General features: G+C 49.9%; 1 protein-coding gene and 1 non-coding gene across 8 annotated transcripts; both read right to left on the minus strand.

The window, feature by feature from the left end:
• Window positions 1-35: 35 nt before the first annotated feature.
• PABPC4 (poly(A) binding protein cytoplasmic 4) lies at window positions 36-15,147 on the minus strand. Of its 7 annotated transcripts, none has more exons than XM_059919595.1 (16): window positions 13,984-15,147; window positions 11,003-11,196; window positions 10,164-10,279; window positions 8,780-8,919; window positions 8,322-8,416; window positions 7,522-7,659; window positions 6,813-6,908; window positions 4,792-5,064; window positions 4,364-4,436; window positions 4,133-4,204; window positions 3,496-3,582; window positions 3,274-3,401; window positions 2,010-2,103; window positions 1,765-1,895; window positions 1,400-1,502; window positions 36-344 (listed from the first exon to the last, which is right to left on the minus strand). In XM_059919595.1, exons 1-15 carry the CDS (start codon window positions 14,174-14,176, stop codon window positions 1,413-1,415), a joined length of 1,920 nt encoding a protein of 639 aa, XP_059775578.1. In that variant the 5' UTR covers window positions 14,177-15,147; the 3' UTR covers window positions 36-344; window positions 1,400-1,412. The 7 variants fall into 7 exon arrangements, with proteins under 7 accessions (XP_059775578.1, XP_059775562.1, XP_059775571.1 ...); XM_059919579.1 differs by having other exon boundaries at window positions 4,085-4,204; XM_059919588.1 differs by having other exon boundaries at window positions 4,349-4,436; window positions 13,984-15,146.
• Window positions 6,405-6,539, minus strand: LOC132354936 (small nucleolar RNA SNORA55). The gene has a single exon (XR_009499469.1). It is a non-coding gene; the product is annotated as a small nucleolar RNA SNORA55 (small nucleolar RNA).
• Window positions 15,148-17,062: the final 1,915 nt, after the last annotated feature.

Raw genomic sequence — 17,062 nt, forward strand, 5'->3', positions numbered from 1 at the left:
TATAGAAAACTGTGGTCAGAGAAAAACAGAGGCAGTTTTATGGAGATTTTTTCTTTATTGAGAAACTTAAGACTTGGGTACATCAAATAAAACCAGTTTCTGGGGGGGAAAAATCAAAACTCACAATAGAAAAACAAAAGTTAACACTGTTTGGGCCATATCAGAACCCAGAGAATATATTCTTTTAATTGAAAAATTCTAGGTGCTTCATAATTGACCTTTTGATACAAAATGACCTATTAAATTTGCAATTTGTGGTTCTTGGTGTTGAGGTCCATAGGACAAGCTAGGACGTCTTCAAACCTTGAGCTGAATTCCATGAGGGTTTATTTGGCTTTTGAATCCTGAAAAGAAAAGCACCGACACTATAAATAATCAAAAAAACCTCAGAGACTCACGGAAATCTCTGATATAAGTAACTACAGAGCAGGGTCTCAGCCTTGGTGCCCACTGACATTTTGGCCCAGATAATTCTGTGGGGGCTGTCAGGTGTATTTCAGGACACTTAGCAGCATCCCTGGCCTCTACCCAACTAGATACCAGTAATATTCCCAGTTTTGACAACCAAAAATGTCTCCAGATATTGACAAATGTCCTCTGAGAAGGCACCCCTGGTTAAGAACCAGTGCCTTCGAGGCTACTTGTATGTAAAGCCCCACCCTTGACCCTTCTTCCTGGCCATCCTTGCTTAAACTCCAAATGACAGGGCTCAGCCCCTTGACAAGGAGCTATGACTATGCCAAGTCAAGCCCTACCAGCACACGAGCTCTGGCCCTTACCATGTGCTCTTTTCCCTTGCCTCTGCCCATGTTCATTTGGTCCTCTCTTCTCCATCTGGAGGCAACCACCAGTCCTCGTCAGAGGTCCTAGTTAAGCTTCACTGCCCCAAGTCCCTGCAGACAGAGGCCCTGGCCCCCAAATGCAGAAGTTGATGGGAACACACCTTGTAACTGTTAGCCAGGTGTGTCTGTCTCTCTCACTCTGACACCAAGGCCTCTGCCCGCTGTGTTTCCAAAGCTAAACTGCAGATGCCACACAACTGACCTCACAACCTCAAGCCGAACTAGGGAGATGCTCATGGAAGTGAGGCTGTGGGATGGGATTATGACGACACCTCATATACCCACCATTATTCGAGACGAAAAGGTGATTCTGGAGAAAGATCTAACCAGGTGCTCTTTATGAAGAAAACTCTTGTTTGTGTCTTCTAATCTACCACCAGGACTCTCTTTTCTCCATATTAACTCATCCAGGTGACAGAGAAAACCCAGGTGACAGCATGCCCAAGTTATCAGGTTAAGGGACAGAAACATAGCTCTACATATACATTGCCACTAATCTTTCAGGGAGATATTCAAGAGTCATAACCATTGCAGAAAATAAAAATAGCCAAACATACGGTTCGTCCTTGTCTAAGAGGTAGCAGCAGCAACAGCGCCCACCTTCTGGGCAGCTTCTTTCTTGGCATGATGAGCCTGTAGGACCGCCACAGCTTCATCCACCTGTGAGAAACTCCAGGTGGTCAGTGACATCTGAGGAGAGCCCCTCCGCCCCTCACTGGCACCCGGGCCCAGCGGTGGCCTCTCCTGGTGCTGACCGCCTTCCCAGATACCCACGCGCCAGCAGCCCTCAGGTCACAGGCGAGGCACGAAGAGGTCACGGGGCAGCAGACCCTTCTCTCTGCCTCCCCTGGGTGTCCAAGGCCACCCCCTGTCCCCCTGAGCCGAGTGAGCGGAAGCCGCGGGGGTCTGGGAACCTGCTCACCTTGGAGCGGAGAGACTCGGGGGACTCCAGCATGTGCAGCAGCTCCGAGTTGTCAATCTCCAGCAGCATCCCCGTAATCTTCCCAGCCAGGTTTGAGTGCATCGTCTGGATGAGCGGGAACAAACGTTCACCTGTGGGAAGGTATTCTGTGAAAAACCCAGTGGCATCCCAGTAGAGAACGGACGCTGGTGTCCAGGTCAGCAGCAGCTCTGGCCCCCTCTTCTGCAAGCACGTGGGTCACTCACCCAGCATCTGTTTCTGTTCCTGGGGCGGTGCTGCGGCCAGCATGGAGGCGGTCAGCGGCTCCTGCCCCTGCACGTGGACCGCAGGCTGGGGTGCCTGGGAACCAGGAGAGGCGGCAGGTTAGCACTCGGGTAAGTACAGTGACAGTGGTCATGTGCCCAACCACTCGAGTCTACTGAGTTAAAGAGGAGAAGGAGGTAGTTGTCTTTGCTGTCAGGGAACTGACTGCAGTCTTGGGGATTGAGGGAGAGGAACAGAGTGGTGTGAGCAAAAAACACAAACAATCACAGTTAAAATGCCACATGCTATTCGAAGAGAAGGGAAATGACTAAGAAAAACCTACAATGCTACACAATCATTTACCAAATGATTTTACTTTACTCAAGGCTACAATGATCATAATTTACCCAAGGCTGCCCAAGACATCGAAGCCTTGTTAATAAATAAGGTACTGTGAACATTTGTATGTGTAGCCCTTTAGAAAGTTAGTTTTCTTTTAGGGTGAATTCCCAGTAGAGACTGGGTCGAAGAACATGAATAGGAAAATGCTTATAATTACATCCTGTATCACTTCTACTGAACCGTACGTTTTTATTGTATTAAATGCTTGAGGACCATCAACACACAATGTCAATACCAGTCACAGTCCTAAAAGTAGGGCCTTATAGGCAAAAATATTTCTCACAGTGCCAAGTTCTGGGAAATTTCCAACTTAGAGCACAGAGGCAGGAGGAAGCAAGGGCCGGCACAGCTCCTCCAAGCAGACTGCAGAGTTCTGCCACAAGCTAGCTGCTTGGCCTGCCTGAGAGGCACAACTCTAGAGACAGCAGCTCCAGCTTAGAGACCCTGAGATCCAGGTCCAATTCCTCCACCCAACCTAATACCTCTGAAGATGAACCTTTCATCTAAGATGTTCTTTCCCACCCAGTCACCTGCAAAAGCAGCTAAGGATCAACTCGACCACTGGATGTGAAAGTGAAATGGAAGCTCAAAGAGCTGAGAGAGCCCATGCACGTGGTGAGGAGGAGAGCAGGAAGCACAGCTGCCTCCTCTGGGGCATTGCTGAGTCAACCGTTATCAGAAGAACACTTGCAAGCCCCTTCTCTCCCACTAGAGCATCACCCAAGGGCAGGGTCACCACATGGGACACAGCTCCCTGACACAGAGCAGGCATTTAATACCTGTTGAGGGAATCCAAGCAAGGCAGCTTTTGAATCATGTGGAAGCGGGGGGAACCCTTCTAGGGCTCTGTTTGGTGGACCTCACCTGCAGGGGCTGGATGGCGGGGTGAGGGCTGCGGACACTGGAGGCGTATTTGTAAGGTGCAACAGCCCGAGGAGCGGCGGCAGCAACAGCGGCACGAGGCGCTAGGTTCTGCACAGCTGTGGGAACACCTTAGGAAAAGGACAAGTAAAATTAAAGCCCTTCGGTCTGGGCAAAGACCCGTCAAATCCCATCTTTCCCCATTCTGTGTGCATCCAATACCACCTCCAGACTGGCAGCTGTCAGTCAGCCCTTGCTGGGCGGCACCAGCCCCACCAAAGTCCATAGCCAAGCGGTCCGGGCACTCAGACCCTACAACAGACCAGCAAATGCACATCAGTGTTGGCAGCAGATGTCCAACTGGCCACGTCCCACGGAAGGAGCAATTCCAAAGCATGTTCATACAGCACACATCACACATGGGGCTGCTACCGCTACTTTTGAGGAAGAGCCAACAGAAAACATACAACTCTTGCCACCTCTTGGAACTCAGGACATAATCTGCAAAAAAGTCCCTTGAATCTCCCAACCCCACCCAAGGAACAGGCTGCCTCTGTCGTCATTCAGCTAACAAATTTCTACAATTAACCTTGTTCACATGACTCACCGATGAGGCAAAGAAACTTAAAAGGAACCAACACTCAGAACTCATATTGTTTCCCTGCTCCTTAAGTACCCACCTAAGCACACAGCTAAGAGTACAGAACCAGGACCGGACAACACGGTGAGCCCAACGAACTGACCAACCCTGCGCAGAGCCTAGTGGTCCTGACTCCCTCCTCCCCGGGCCACACGTTAAGGCCAGTTTGCTCACCGACTCTCTGAGCGGTAGTAGGGAGGCCACGAGAGGCCGGAGCATTACCAGTTGGAGCCAGATGGCGAAGAGCTGGACGAGGCCCAGACTGGCGTATAGCACTTGGCATTCCTTGGAAGCCTGGTGAAGAGACAAAAAATGCACGTCACCGATGAACGACACAACCGAACCTAGGCTGTGCCTCAGAGGGGGCAGGGAGGGGAGGCAGGGGAGCCCAGGACAGGTACATCCTGGGTGATCAAATCACTGTTCCCCACCACCTACCTTGAGGTCTCCCACCTTGCTGCCAGCGTGGATTAGGCCTCATCTGTGCTAACTGGTTAGGTGTGTAATATGGAGGTCTTCCCTGAGCCTGTAAGAAAGAGCAGCCAAGCCCTTTTATTTAAGGACCTGAAGCCACACTAGAGAAGTATCTCATCTCACCTCATCTCACTACCAGGCCCTAGGCTAATTATTCAGGACAGAGGCGCTGTCTACTCAGGAGCTTGGGGGAGGGACAGCCAGTTAACAGGGACTCTTTTACTCTACCCCTGCCACTGTGTGTGCAAAACCACGAGTTAAGTCCTTCCTTGTTTTATTTGAAGGATCTTTACTGTGACATTCTAGAACTCCAATATCCAAAAATCCCTCTCCCCAACCACTGCGGACTATAGGAGCAGCTGTCAGCAGGCAGGTTCCAAGGAGACATGAGCATACTGCAGACCCACCTGTGGAACTGCTGGCACAAAGTAGCCCCCAGCTGCAGGCTGGAACTGATTTAAGATGGCATTGGCGGGGAGCGCTCTCATCCCGGCCACCCGCTGCATATACTGGTTGGTCAGGTGAGCCTTTCTCTCTTCCTTTCTCTGGGCCAGGGCGACATACAGTGGCTTGGAGCCCACGATGCGTCCGTTCATCTCCGTGACTGCTTTGGTTGCCTCTTCAGGGGATGAGAAGCAGACAAAGCCAAACCCTTTGCTTCTCCCATCCTCCAGCATCACCTACAAAATGAGACCAGCCACTTAGGACAAAGATGTCTGTGTGTTAAAACCTGGGTTCCACTGCAAGAGTTACCAGGTCTAGGTCAGGGCTTCACAGTCCAGTCCCACGATGGACCCCAGACCAACTGAGTCACCAACTGAATCACAAACTCTAAAGGGAGAAACTAAGCATTTTCCTTTTCAGATCCCCAGGTGACTCTAAAGTTCCCAAATACTGTGATATGGCTAATGGTTGAACCAGGAACCCAAAGATGTTTCCTCATACCTAGAAGCACAGCTATCTCTGGGAACTCATACAGATCTGGACATTAGCATCAAGCAATTTATTTGTAAAACTCATCTGCCCAAGACCTTGGTGAACAAAACTTAGTAAGCTCTTAGCAAGGTTAGGACACGCTTTTGAAATACCACATGTGGGCAGGAGTCATAAAATCAATGACTGCCACCATTAATTCAATGGGAATAAACACAGCAGAACTACAACCAGCCGGGAGACAAGCAGCTGGATTCTAGTCTCGCTCTGTAATCTCTACATTTCACTCATGTCTTAGCTCACCGCCTGGTGAGCCTCCTAAAGTGGAGGACATGGGAGTAAAGATGTGTATCAACCCAACACCTGTCTACCAACGAGGTGGACCAGTAAGGTGTGTGAAAGTAATGTGACACCTTGATCTTGGGCATGGTGCCGGGGAACTTCAAGATACAGTTCTTTTGCTCTCTCCTTGCAAATGCCATCTTGACTCCTGTGCTGGTCCGCTAGGAGAGACTATCATTCCTTGCGCTGCTGGAGGCCCGTCACGGGGGTGATAGGAGGGAGGGGGTGAGGAACTGAGGAAATTCCTGGAGGTGGCTTCTGGCCAACGCCCTGCGACCACTGACAATGCTCCTGGGTTGTGAGTGACAAGCTAAGGGCCAGGGCAGGGTCACCAAGTCTTTACCGGCCCGCTGGCCTCCTTTCTCATCCCCTGAAGGACTCTGTGGCATCTGCTGCACCTCTGTGGAGCAGGCACAGAGTCTGCATCAGGCTACGCCCCAGAACTTTCCTTTCCGATGCCATCAGTTCCCACCACACACCCAAAGCACTAAGGACACACAGTACAACATCCTCACCTAACCAGCATTCTCTTGCTCAAGGACTCAATTCCTTATCTTCACAAGGGGGTTTGTACTTACTCCCCCAGCTAACTCAGTTGCTATGATTATCAAAGAAAATCAAGCAGATGATGCACGTTGCAAAACACGGGAAAACAAACTTTCCACTCCCCTCTCCTTCTTTAGGACACCAGATGGAAGTCCCCAACCCCAGCTCCAAAATCCTCAAACACCTTCGTTCAAGGAAGAAGTGTGGCAGAGTTGTAGAGACAGGCCTCAAGACAAATGGAAGACAACCCGTCTGGATTTCCTCTGCTCATGCTGTGGCACCATCTGTCCCCACACCAGCACAAAGCAGCAAAGAATGGGAAAGATTCAGGTGCGCTTGCGGGGCTGGCAGGGAGGGACTGAGTCAGATGCATCTCCACATCCCAGTATTTGGGAGACAGTGCAATGTTAACCTAACGAAATGTCATTCTCCAGAGCATATACTCAGATGGGTAACCGAATGTCAGGAGGAATTTGCTAGATGAATGTGGTAGCTACTCTCAGAAATGAACAAAATTTAGATCCTATTCCTTCAATGAAACAAATGCAATAAACCTCTGCAAGTTTACAACTTTTGCTTTCAATCCCCACATCTCAGTATAAAATACCTTAGCACTGGTGATTGATCCAAAAGGAGAAAACTCTTTCCTTAACTTCTCATCATCAATGGTGTCATCCAAGTTCTTAATGTAGAGGTTCACCCCCTGAAGCAGAAAGATCTGTTAATTGCACTTCTATACCTCACACATTTCCTAAGACAGTGGTTCTCAAAATATGGGCCCCAGACATGCAGTAGCAGTATCTCTGGGTACTTGTCAGAAATGTAAATTCTCAGGCCAGAACCCACACCTAATGAATCAAAAGCTGTGGGACCCAGCAATCTGTTTTCACAAGCCCTGCAGGGGATTCTGATGCAGGCTCAAAGCTGAGAATCTACTGCCGAAGACTCTGACAGGACCATCGATACAGTCCCAGCCTTTCTCACAGCTGGTCTGGCTGACCACTGACCTAGCAGGGCTCTCCTTACACCGTTCCAAACAAAGTGGTATCATTTAAGTAAACAGAACGCGTATGACTAAGAACAACAGGATGAGGCTTCCAGCATAGAGTCCCTAAATGAATAAATTATCTTCATCCTTGTTCCAGAACCGCTGCTGTTATCTGGTAGGTACATCCTGTTAAACCTGATGATCTTGAGAGAAATGAGAAGAGGAGACTCATGGTCCCCAAAGAGAAAGCCTGCCAAACTAAGGATGCTTTTGCCAACATCTTGTGGTACATCCCCTGCTGGTAGGCTGGGTTGAGACCACCTCTTACCTGATACCGACTAATTCTCTCCTGTTTCAGCTGTTCAAATTTTCGCTTTAACTCGGCCTGCCGTTCCACTTTCTTCTGTGCACGGCCGACAAAAATGACTTTCCCGCTGATTTCTTTTCCATTCATCTCCTCCACGGCCTGAAGAGGAAATACATGACTTTAAATCAAGATGCAGAGGCAGGGACCTTGCTCTGGAGGTCTGTTAAGTCCCACCAAATATTCTGAGAGAAAAATCTTCCCTACAGGGCTAAAAATTAATTTCACTCTGAAGTCAGCTAAGCCAATCCAAACTTCCTCATCAGTAAAATGGGGTTAATATTTAAATGGGTCACTGGTCCAGATAATTCAGTGAAAAGACTGTACAGCTGTATAAATACAAGCATGGTAGACATGAGCCGAGGTTGATAATCTGGCTGTCACTAAATTTCTTAGGTTCTTTCAGGGTACTGAGTGATACATGTTGAGGGCCTAGCACAATGCTTCTCCTGGAAGTGGCTACTGTTCTTTTATCAGATCAGCAACTCGGGTCCCTTGGTTCCCTCACCTATGAATGGGAACAAACGCCTGCCCTACTCTTTCAACCTACAGGGCTGAAGAGCTGAGGTGATGGGCACATGCCAAGTGCTTTGAAAACAGTTCTGTGAGATCCCTCGGGAAGACAATTCCAGAGCTCAGTGACCAGGCATCACTACTAGGTACTAAGACAATTACAGCTCCGCTCTACTATGTGCTGGCAAGGCCCTGCCCACACACTAGGGCCACTCCCTACAAATCCTCCCCGGCCCTCATGGTGCTCTCACCTTATTGGCATCCTCGTGTTTTTCGTAACTCACAAAGCCAAAGCCTTTGGATTTCCCACTGGGATCTCTCATCACCTTGACACTTAGAGTCTTACCTATTACCAAAGACAGAACTATTAGTAACAGCATCTCTATCACACCTCAAGGAGAGAAGGCTTCTCCTCTAGAAGCCCACTTGAAGCAACCTCCTGCTGAGCCCAGATGGACTCTAAACAAGAGGCACCATGCCTGGCCTTCTACTTCTGACCAAGCTGCTGAGATGACCTTGGGGATGGGACAAAGTAGGATGAAGCCAAGAGCCGAGGCCTGGAGTCTATTCCTATCTACCCTGTGGCCTTTGTCATACAAGGCATTTTACTTCTGGGTCTAGGTGGACTCATCTGGTAAGTAAAAATAGATGAATTCCAGGTCTGGTGGACTGTGAAAGGGGACACATGGGGCAAAGGACCCTGACTTACCAAACTGGCTGAATAGCTCTTTCAGACTCTCATCATCCACCTCTTCCCCAAAGTTTTTGATATAAACATTGGTGAATTCCTTAGCTTTGGCTCCAAGCTCAGCTTCCCGCTCTTTTCGAGACTTGAATCTGCCCACAAACCTAAAAAGAAACCGTGAAAAACTGTGATCACTCAGAGGAACAAAACATGATTTCCAGGGGCCCGAAGGAATGCAGATTAAAGGCTGAAAGGAGAGGTTAAAACACACGAGTTCCCATCCAACCACCAAGAGAGCAAGCTCAGAGATGTCCCAACTCCCCAGCAGAAAGAGAAAGAGGCAGGACTGTCCTACAAGGACCAGCCCCAGGGCTCCTGGCTCAGGCCAGGGCTCCTCCTACCACATCACACTGCCTTCGTGAAGAAACCTGATGACCATGTTTTTAAAACGTTCATTTCTGTGCATCTATGTAAATGCATAGAAAAGGTCTGGAAGGATACAAACCAAACTGTTAACAGTGGTTAATCCTAGGAGTGAGATTGTTGGAGTGAACTAAGAGGTAGCCTTTGCTTTTTTTACTTTATTTGTTTTGGTGCTGTTTACACTTAATAGGGAAAGGTATCCATAAATGAAAATTCTTTAGGCTTCTTTTCAGTGATACCTTTAGAAGACCACTGGGCACATGCACATCATTAACGCAAGCCATCCCCTGGTCTGTTCAGTAACACAACAAAAGGACAGAAATGACTTTTGCTTGTCATAACCAAGATTTATTGTCCCTTCTCTCCCTGCATGGCTTAACTAAGATCCCCATCTCTCCATTCTGAAATAACCACACCAGAGCAACCAGGTCTATTATGAACAGTCTTCTATGGGACAAAACTTTTCACTGTAACCAAATTAATTATTGCTGTGGAGCCAGCCTTGTATTTGAAGGCCACCGAGTCATAAATTAGCCAAGTGGAGGGGACAATTTGCATCAACCCCTAGCGAGTGACCCCACGGACAGACCTGAATCACAGAAGGCCAAGGTCACATGGCTAGTACACAGCTCCTGGTCAGTCCAGGGCCCTCTCCACTCTGCCGCTGGCCAAGACCCCTGCTCAGAGTGGGCTTAAGAGCTGCCTTCCAGCCAGCCCCTGTTGCCGACGCTCACAAAACCCACAGACGGATGCTTTTAAGGGAGAGGCGGCAGGCCAGCCATGGCTTGGGCAGAAAGCCCACCTTGGCGAGTCAAAAGGGCTGCCACGGCTCGGGCAGGGAGACTCACCAGCCCTGGAGTGGAGAGGTAGGAGCAGGCCACACTTGGGCCGAGAACCAGTAGCCGCCTTGTGTGTGCCAGTTAATACCGAGGTGGGGCCACGGCTGGCTCATGCGACGGCTGTTGCTCCGGACTGGGACACTCACACTTTGCGGTCATTGAGGAGCATGCCATTCATCTTCTCGATGGCCTTGTCGGCAGCCTCCTGGGTCTCGAAGTGGACAAAGGCATAACCCTTAGAGCCGTTCTCATCACACACCACCTGTCAAAGACAAGGCGGGCCACTTCAGCGCCACTACCCAGCTGCAGAGACTCGAGAGCCGTGTGGGCTCCTGGGTCTGAGAGGCCTGTAGCCCATCCATTTTCAAAAGGCAGGAGACTACAGCAGGTACCCAATAATGTTCCATTTACAAATGGTAGCCACCATTATGCTGCTTCTATTCCAAATGTTTTCTTACTCCATTTAAAATATATTAAGATCTGGGTGCAAAACCACAGGGCTACAGAATGATGAACCATTTTCCAAGCCCACAACAGAATTTCAGTCTAGTGTGGAGTCAGACATGTAAACCACCACCACACAAGTTGTACAAAATGCTCCACATAAACAGGTGTGTGGAGAAGGAAGAGGGTGAATTCATGCTTCTAAAATGACTAAGTACAGCTTCCTGGAGACCAGAGGCATTGCTCTGGTACTTGCCAGCCCCCCACTCCCCAGGAGAAACCTTTTGATGCCTTCCAAAACTAGAAAACAGGAAGGATATTTCAGGCAGAGGGAAGAATAAACAAAGACACGAAAGCGCCTGCTGGTTTATGCTGGGCTGTGGCATCGAGATTTGCTGCAGTGAACTTTTAGACTTCAGAGCCATTTCCAGCATTTTGAAAATTATCATACCCGGTCGCCTAATTCCAAGCAATTCCTCATTTGGTATTTGTTCTCATGATTCTGTAACTATTCTGCTGAAATCATTTAATCAGTGTTTACCTTGCAGGACAGAATGTTTCCAAAAGCAGAAAAAGTATCATAAAGTGCCTTGTTATCTATAGATTTGTCCAGGTTCTTGATGAAGACATTTCCCACGCCAGATTTTCTCAAAGAGGGATCCCTCTGAGACCACATGATACGGATTGGCTTTCCCTTAATCACATCAAAGTTCATGGTATCCAAGGCCCGCTCAGCTGCAAGAGAGAAACATATTTCAGTCAAGGATATAGAATGTTACCTGCCACCATCCCAGGAACAGATAACTCCAGAACTTTCAAGGTAAGCACTCTGATGAAATGCAACTCTATCAAAATTAAAGGACATCAGATTCCTCTAGCCTGCAGTGCTACTGGGGCTAAGTTCTAGCTAATCGTCCTCCTTCATGGTAGAAGTCTCAACCCCTCTGGGGTAAGGAGGTTACGCAAGAAAATCTAAATGGGTTTATAGCACCAGGATCAAATAACACCTCACATTTGACTAAGCTTTATCATTTATACACGACTTTGCAGCCTACTACCCACTGGGATGGAGGTGGAAGAGGTGAAATGATCCCTCTTATAAAATGGACAAACTTATGTTCAGGATGGCTAAACGGTATAGCTAACTACTGACTAAGAAACTAATGGCAGACTTTCTGATTATTTTTCAGTAAGGTATTGCATCAGCGTTATCAACTAGCTGTCACTTAGTTTACAACCTGTCTATGAGACAAATGACTAAAAAAACCTGTGAGCGTTCGATTGGGGAAAATGTGCTATCTCCAAATTCAGCCCAGTTTCTTATATTTTCAATTTCTGCGAACAGAAATTGATTCAGACAAAAAAGCCTCAATCATCAAAATGATGGCCACATATGGAAATGTTCTTTGTATCAGGACAAGGATGAAACTGCAACCCCTTTCTGCCTAAGTTGACAGTGGAGGCAGGCCCTGTACCTAGTAGTTTCTAGGCTATCTAGAAGCCTTCATCTGCATTCTACGGAATTCCAGGACTTTCAAATGCCTTGGTGCCCAACAGAGTTCTCAACCCAGTGCTTGGGGATGCTTCCTTAGCTTCCCAACCAAATCCATGCATACACCATGGAGACCATTTAAAGAACCAGTGGCCAAAATAACCCTCACCTGTCAGCAGAACACTTCTCTTTACTGGTAGTAACAAGGACCCAGACCCACTTCCCCTGACTTATGCACTGACATCTCCCAGAATCTCCTCCTCCACGAAGGGATGGGGGTAGAGGGTGTTTCTCCTGCCTCAAGGCACCATCTCACTTAAAACAGGAACACAATCCCTAACTCTGCCCCTCCACAGGCTCAGCTGTCCGGTCAGCCAGCAAGGTATCTCCTTTTCCCTATTTCCAACCATCTTTCCCACTTTCCTCAGGTGGGCTGGTTCAGCATGAGAGGGGAGGAGATCAGGGAAAGGGGGGACGGCAGATCCAAGTCAGTGCAAGTCCGGGACAGAAAGAAGGGCTCGTTTGTGACGACTCTGTGATCCACAGCCTGGGACCCCTAACTGTGTTGCGTGAATTAGCAACGAAGGAGCCCATTTCAACACAGCTCCTGTCTATTTCCAGAGAGGGCTGCACAAGGCAACTCGGCTTAGTCTGACAAATCTGGCTGCACTTATTTATAGCAGGGAGAGGTCCTGCAGAGGTATGTGTTGGCAGACACACTAACCAATGGCTTCTGCTACTATCTCTAAGTGACAGGACTTTTGCTCAGAAGAGTCAAGGAGGCAGACAACAGCCAATGTGCCCACTACTCCCCCCGAAAAAGGCCACACTCAGCTACCTTCTTTGTGCCCTGTGGCCAGACACAACTCAGAGTACACTGAACTGACGGTAACAGTACCTTGTGTCTCTCAACAAGCCCAATTCTCTGGTCTCAGCTGCATCCTGGGCAAGTGACATTCTCTGTGCTTCACGGACACTGAACAAAGTGGCGACAAAAATAGGGACCCGGAGATCCTTGGCCACAGAATGGCTTGTTTCTCCCAGTAATGGTCTCTACAGTTGTTCCCTTTTATTCTGCAGTCACGTGCAGCCCCTGATTAGGTTTCTTCTGGCCTCACTCGGGCCAGGCCTGCAGCATACCTCTCCACGCTCCAGGCTATGGCCCCAGTCAGGGCTGGCAGAGCACTGCACCCACAGTCCCAGCTTAGCCTCCCACCTTTTGCAGCTGCTTTTCTCCCTCAGAAGTCCTATTTTCTTCAGATGGGATGAAGTAAAAGGGTTTTGACAAGTATAAAGCACTGTGCACAGGTGAGGTGATAATCCCCACCAGCCTAGCGGATTTCCAAGAGGCGCTTCCCCAGACTACCTGCGTACCACGCTCCACAGCCCAGGGCTTGTCCAGAGAAAGAACTCCTCCGCCCCAGTGGCAAACATGCAGACGAGGGAGCTGGCCCAGCACGACACACACTCTGGTGGTGTTAACACAAGTGCCTGCTCAAGTTCAACACACAACATTGCTCCCCTGCTTCCTACCTGCCCGGAAAAGCCCCTTTATCAGCACAAAGTCAAAGACTCTTAGCCCAGGATACAGTTAGGTGAAGGGGCAACAGCTTTGCCTAGTAAAATTTTTGAAGGAATTGTGTTTCAATCATCCTGCCTTTTCCGCAGGCCTGTGAGGGGCCCGAACCCCTGGCCACTGACCAGGTAAGGCTCACAGAGCAAACCGCCCACATACAGAATGACAGCGACTTCCTTCTGGTCCCGTTTTACAGCCTCCTTGGGCTCCAACCCCACCAGCACCCATCAGCCCAAGGTCACCCGGTTAGCAAGTGTTGTGGAAGCAAGACTGAAACTCCGGTCCTCTGATGCCAGGATCCCGCGTTCTCAACCCCCATGGCCCGTCCCCGACTAGGGCTTCTGCGGCAACGTGCTGTCGCGATGCTCCCTCCACGGGGGTGGGGACCTGCCTGGAGAAGGAATCTTAGGGTCCCCAGAAAGCCCACGGACGTGTGGCCACCGCTTGTACTCACCGTCAGCCGGCTGCTGGAAGTTGACGTAGGCATAACCCAGGGAGCGGCGGGTGATCATGTCGCGGCACACCCGGATGGACAGCACAGGCCCCGCAGGACTGAACTTTTCGTACAGCATGGCCTCGGTGACGTCCGAGTGCAGGTCACCCACGTACAGGGAGGCCATGGGGTAGCTGCTGGCCGCAGCGTTCATCTCCCCAGCCCCCAGCACCCCGAGCCCCGCCAGGAGGACTTCTTAGGGGGGGCCACACAGGACAAAGGGGGCTCCGCTCCGAGCCGCGGCCCACAGGTGGCAGCGAAGCTCAGAGAAGCTGGAGTCGGCTCCGAAGGCCGGAGAGGAGTGCGGGGACGACTCGGACGAGACTGCCCAACCGCAGACAAAAGGCTCTCAAAAACAATATGGCCCTCCCTCCCTGGGAGTTTGTTAATTTTCAGCTGTCCTGGTCTGGAAGCTCCCAATTTCAAAAAAATGGAAACAATGAAAACGCGGACTGTCCTCCAAATTACAAAAATTCTTCCCGAGGCAACCCAGTGGTGCCCACAGCGGCCTCCGGAACGTGCGTTTCTCTATAAATATAGGCCTCGGGCTCCCGGCGGTTTAAGATTACAGCAGCCCGGGGAAGAGGGAAACCAAATATTTGTCGGTGCCGACTCGGCAACCCCCGGGCGGCCGGAGCGCGCAGACGCCTCCCACGCCGAGCCGGCGAAGGGCAGCGCGGACACGTGGAGCGCGGAGGCCGGCGCGCGGGGGGCGAGGGCGGCGGGCGCGGGGTTGCCACGCGGCGCGGCCGGGCGGCGGGCGGAGGCGCGTGGACGCGGGCGCGCGAGCGGCTCACCACCGGACCGACGGACGGGGACCGACGGACGCCCAGGTGCGGCGGCGGCGGCGGCGTCGGGCAGGCCGGAAGCGTGCAAAAGTGACTTCCCCGCGGGTTCTCCGAGGAGGATTCGCTCTTTTTTTTTTTCTTTCTTTCTTTCTTTTTTTTTTAAGATTTTAAAGCGTTTTCGGGTTTTTTTTATCTTTTTCTCTTTTTTTTTTTCTTCAGGCTGCTAGGCCCGAAAGCGGCGGAGGCTGCGGCGACCCGGGGCGGAGAGAGGCGGCCGGGGGAGCCACCGCTCCATTTATACCCGCCCGCCCCGGGCGCTGCTGGTCGAAGGGCGCCTCGCGACCTGGGCGCAGTCGTGCCCGCCCACTCGGCCCGGGGGCCCGAGGCGGGGCGGCCACGCGAGAGCGTCCCGGCACGGCCGCGCGGCGCCACAGCGACCCCTGGCGCGCGGAGGACCGCTCCGCTGGGGCCTCCGCCGAACCCAAGGGCCGCTTTCCCTACGAGTGGGTAGAGAGTAAATCACCCGCCCCTCCGGGACTAGAACCGAGGGATAAAGTTACCCACCGGCACGCATCATGTTTATAATCGATGTCTTGCCTAACTGTAAAATAAAGATGACATAAAATAAATTATAGTTACATAACAGGTGCTCCGCTATGTAAATGACTGGGCCCAAATAACGGAGAAGACGTTCTGAAGTTTTTAGAATACTGGGACCTAAAGGTAGAATCATTGGGAACACGACAGCTACTAATGCAGTAGTGCCCGTGGGTGATGGGATTCTCTGGAAAGATGAACAAATTTGGGGAAAGCTTCAATAAAACAAAATACAATCATCTTTCTATTTACAAGGTAGTGGTGTTCCTGGAAATTTAGTTGATATTTAAGGGCACAAAATATGTTCTGTTCCCATGTAAAAGGGAGTCAGGGTCTAAGCTCTGATAGTTAGGAAAAGAATTTTCATCTGCATGAGGATCTGGCAGGTCATTTGAAAGTCATGTGGTACATGGGACAAGTCTACTCCATGTGGCACTGTCGCCGTGCATTTCAAGATATAATAGAGACAGCATCTCTTCTTCCATAAATGCCAGGAACCACCCTCATCATCACTGTGATGACCAAAAATGGAAATTACTAAAAGCACACAGACACTCCCATTGAAAAGCACTGATTTGATTAAATGAATGAAGAAATATTAGTATTTATATATTCATTCAAAGAAATGGGCTCACTCTCTGTCAACACCGGATAAAGGTGCTGGGGGATACCATGATGGACAAGGCAGAGGAAGTCCCTCTCTCCCTCATGAAGTTTATATTCTAGTTAGTGTATTAAAGCAAGAAACATTTAGGGAGCACTCCATCTATAGGTAGATCCCCTCCTCAGGGAAGACTTCCTAGACCACCCAGTGGTTTAAAGCCTGCCAGCACTGTTCATCCCAGCACAGTGGGTCTGTACTGGATAGATAGTATGATCTGTCAAGAGAAAGAATGAGTCCAGGGTTGGGAAGAGGAAGGAAAAAAAACGTCATGGTGAGGACATGGCTGCAGGTGAGGTCTCTGCAGCTGAGGATTCTGTAGTATAGCAGGAATGTCAGAGCTTTACTTTCTGGATTCATTCATTTGTCATTCAACAAACTTTATGTGGCATTTCTAAGAGCCAGCCTTGCTCTGTTCCAAGTGCTGGGGAAGACATGTGAGCTAAACATTCACAGACCATCCTGCCCTTATGAAGGAGAGAGATGAAAAGCAAGCAAATATGGGTGTGTATAGAACTTGTGAAAAGGGCTTTGAATCTAGAGACTTTTTGAGTGTAAGAGCAGGGGAAACCCAGCCCCATCCTCCCAGCAGGAGGTCAGTTCCACCTACAAAAGCTCTATTTCCTATAAGCAACAATGGCTCTGCCCCTCAGGAAGGAAGACCCTTCCTTGTCCACAGACAGGGTCTTTGAGATCTTGGAGGTTTGGTCCAGGCAAAAGACAGCACAACTTTGGACCGTTGTCACATCTCTGGGCCTCCTCCATCTGTATGATGGGCTCAGTCAGCCCTTTAAGGAAGAGGGGCCCAGTATCTGCCCACTAGAGGGAAGATGTTCTTCCCTTCTTATCCTCCAAGGAAAGCTTCCTGGAGGAGGTAGCAATGAAGCTGGACCGTTAAAAGAAGGTCGTGTTTTGGAAGGTAGAAATGGATGGAGGCAGGGAGATCATTCTACAGACAGAAGTACAGAGACGGATAAACCATTTGTTAGCTTAG

This window comes from Balaenoptera ricei, chromosome 1, assembly GCF_028023285.1.
Source record: "Balaenoptera ricei isolate mBalRic1 chromosome 1, mBalRic1.hap2, whole genome shotgun sequence".
Lineage (NCBI taxonomy): Eukaryota > Metazoa > Chordata > Mammalia > Artiodactyla > Balaenopteridae > Balaenoptera > Balaenoptera ricei.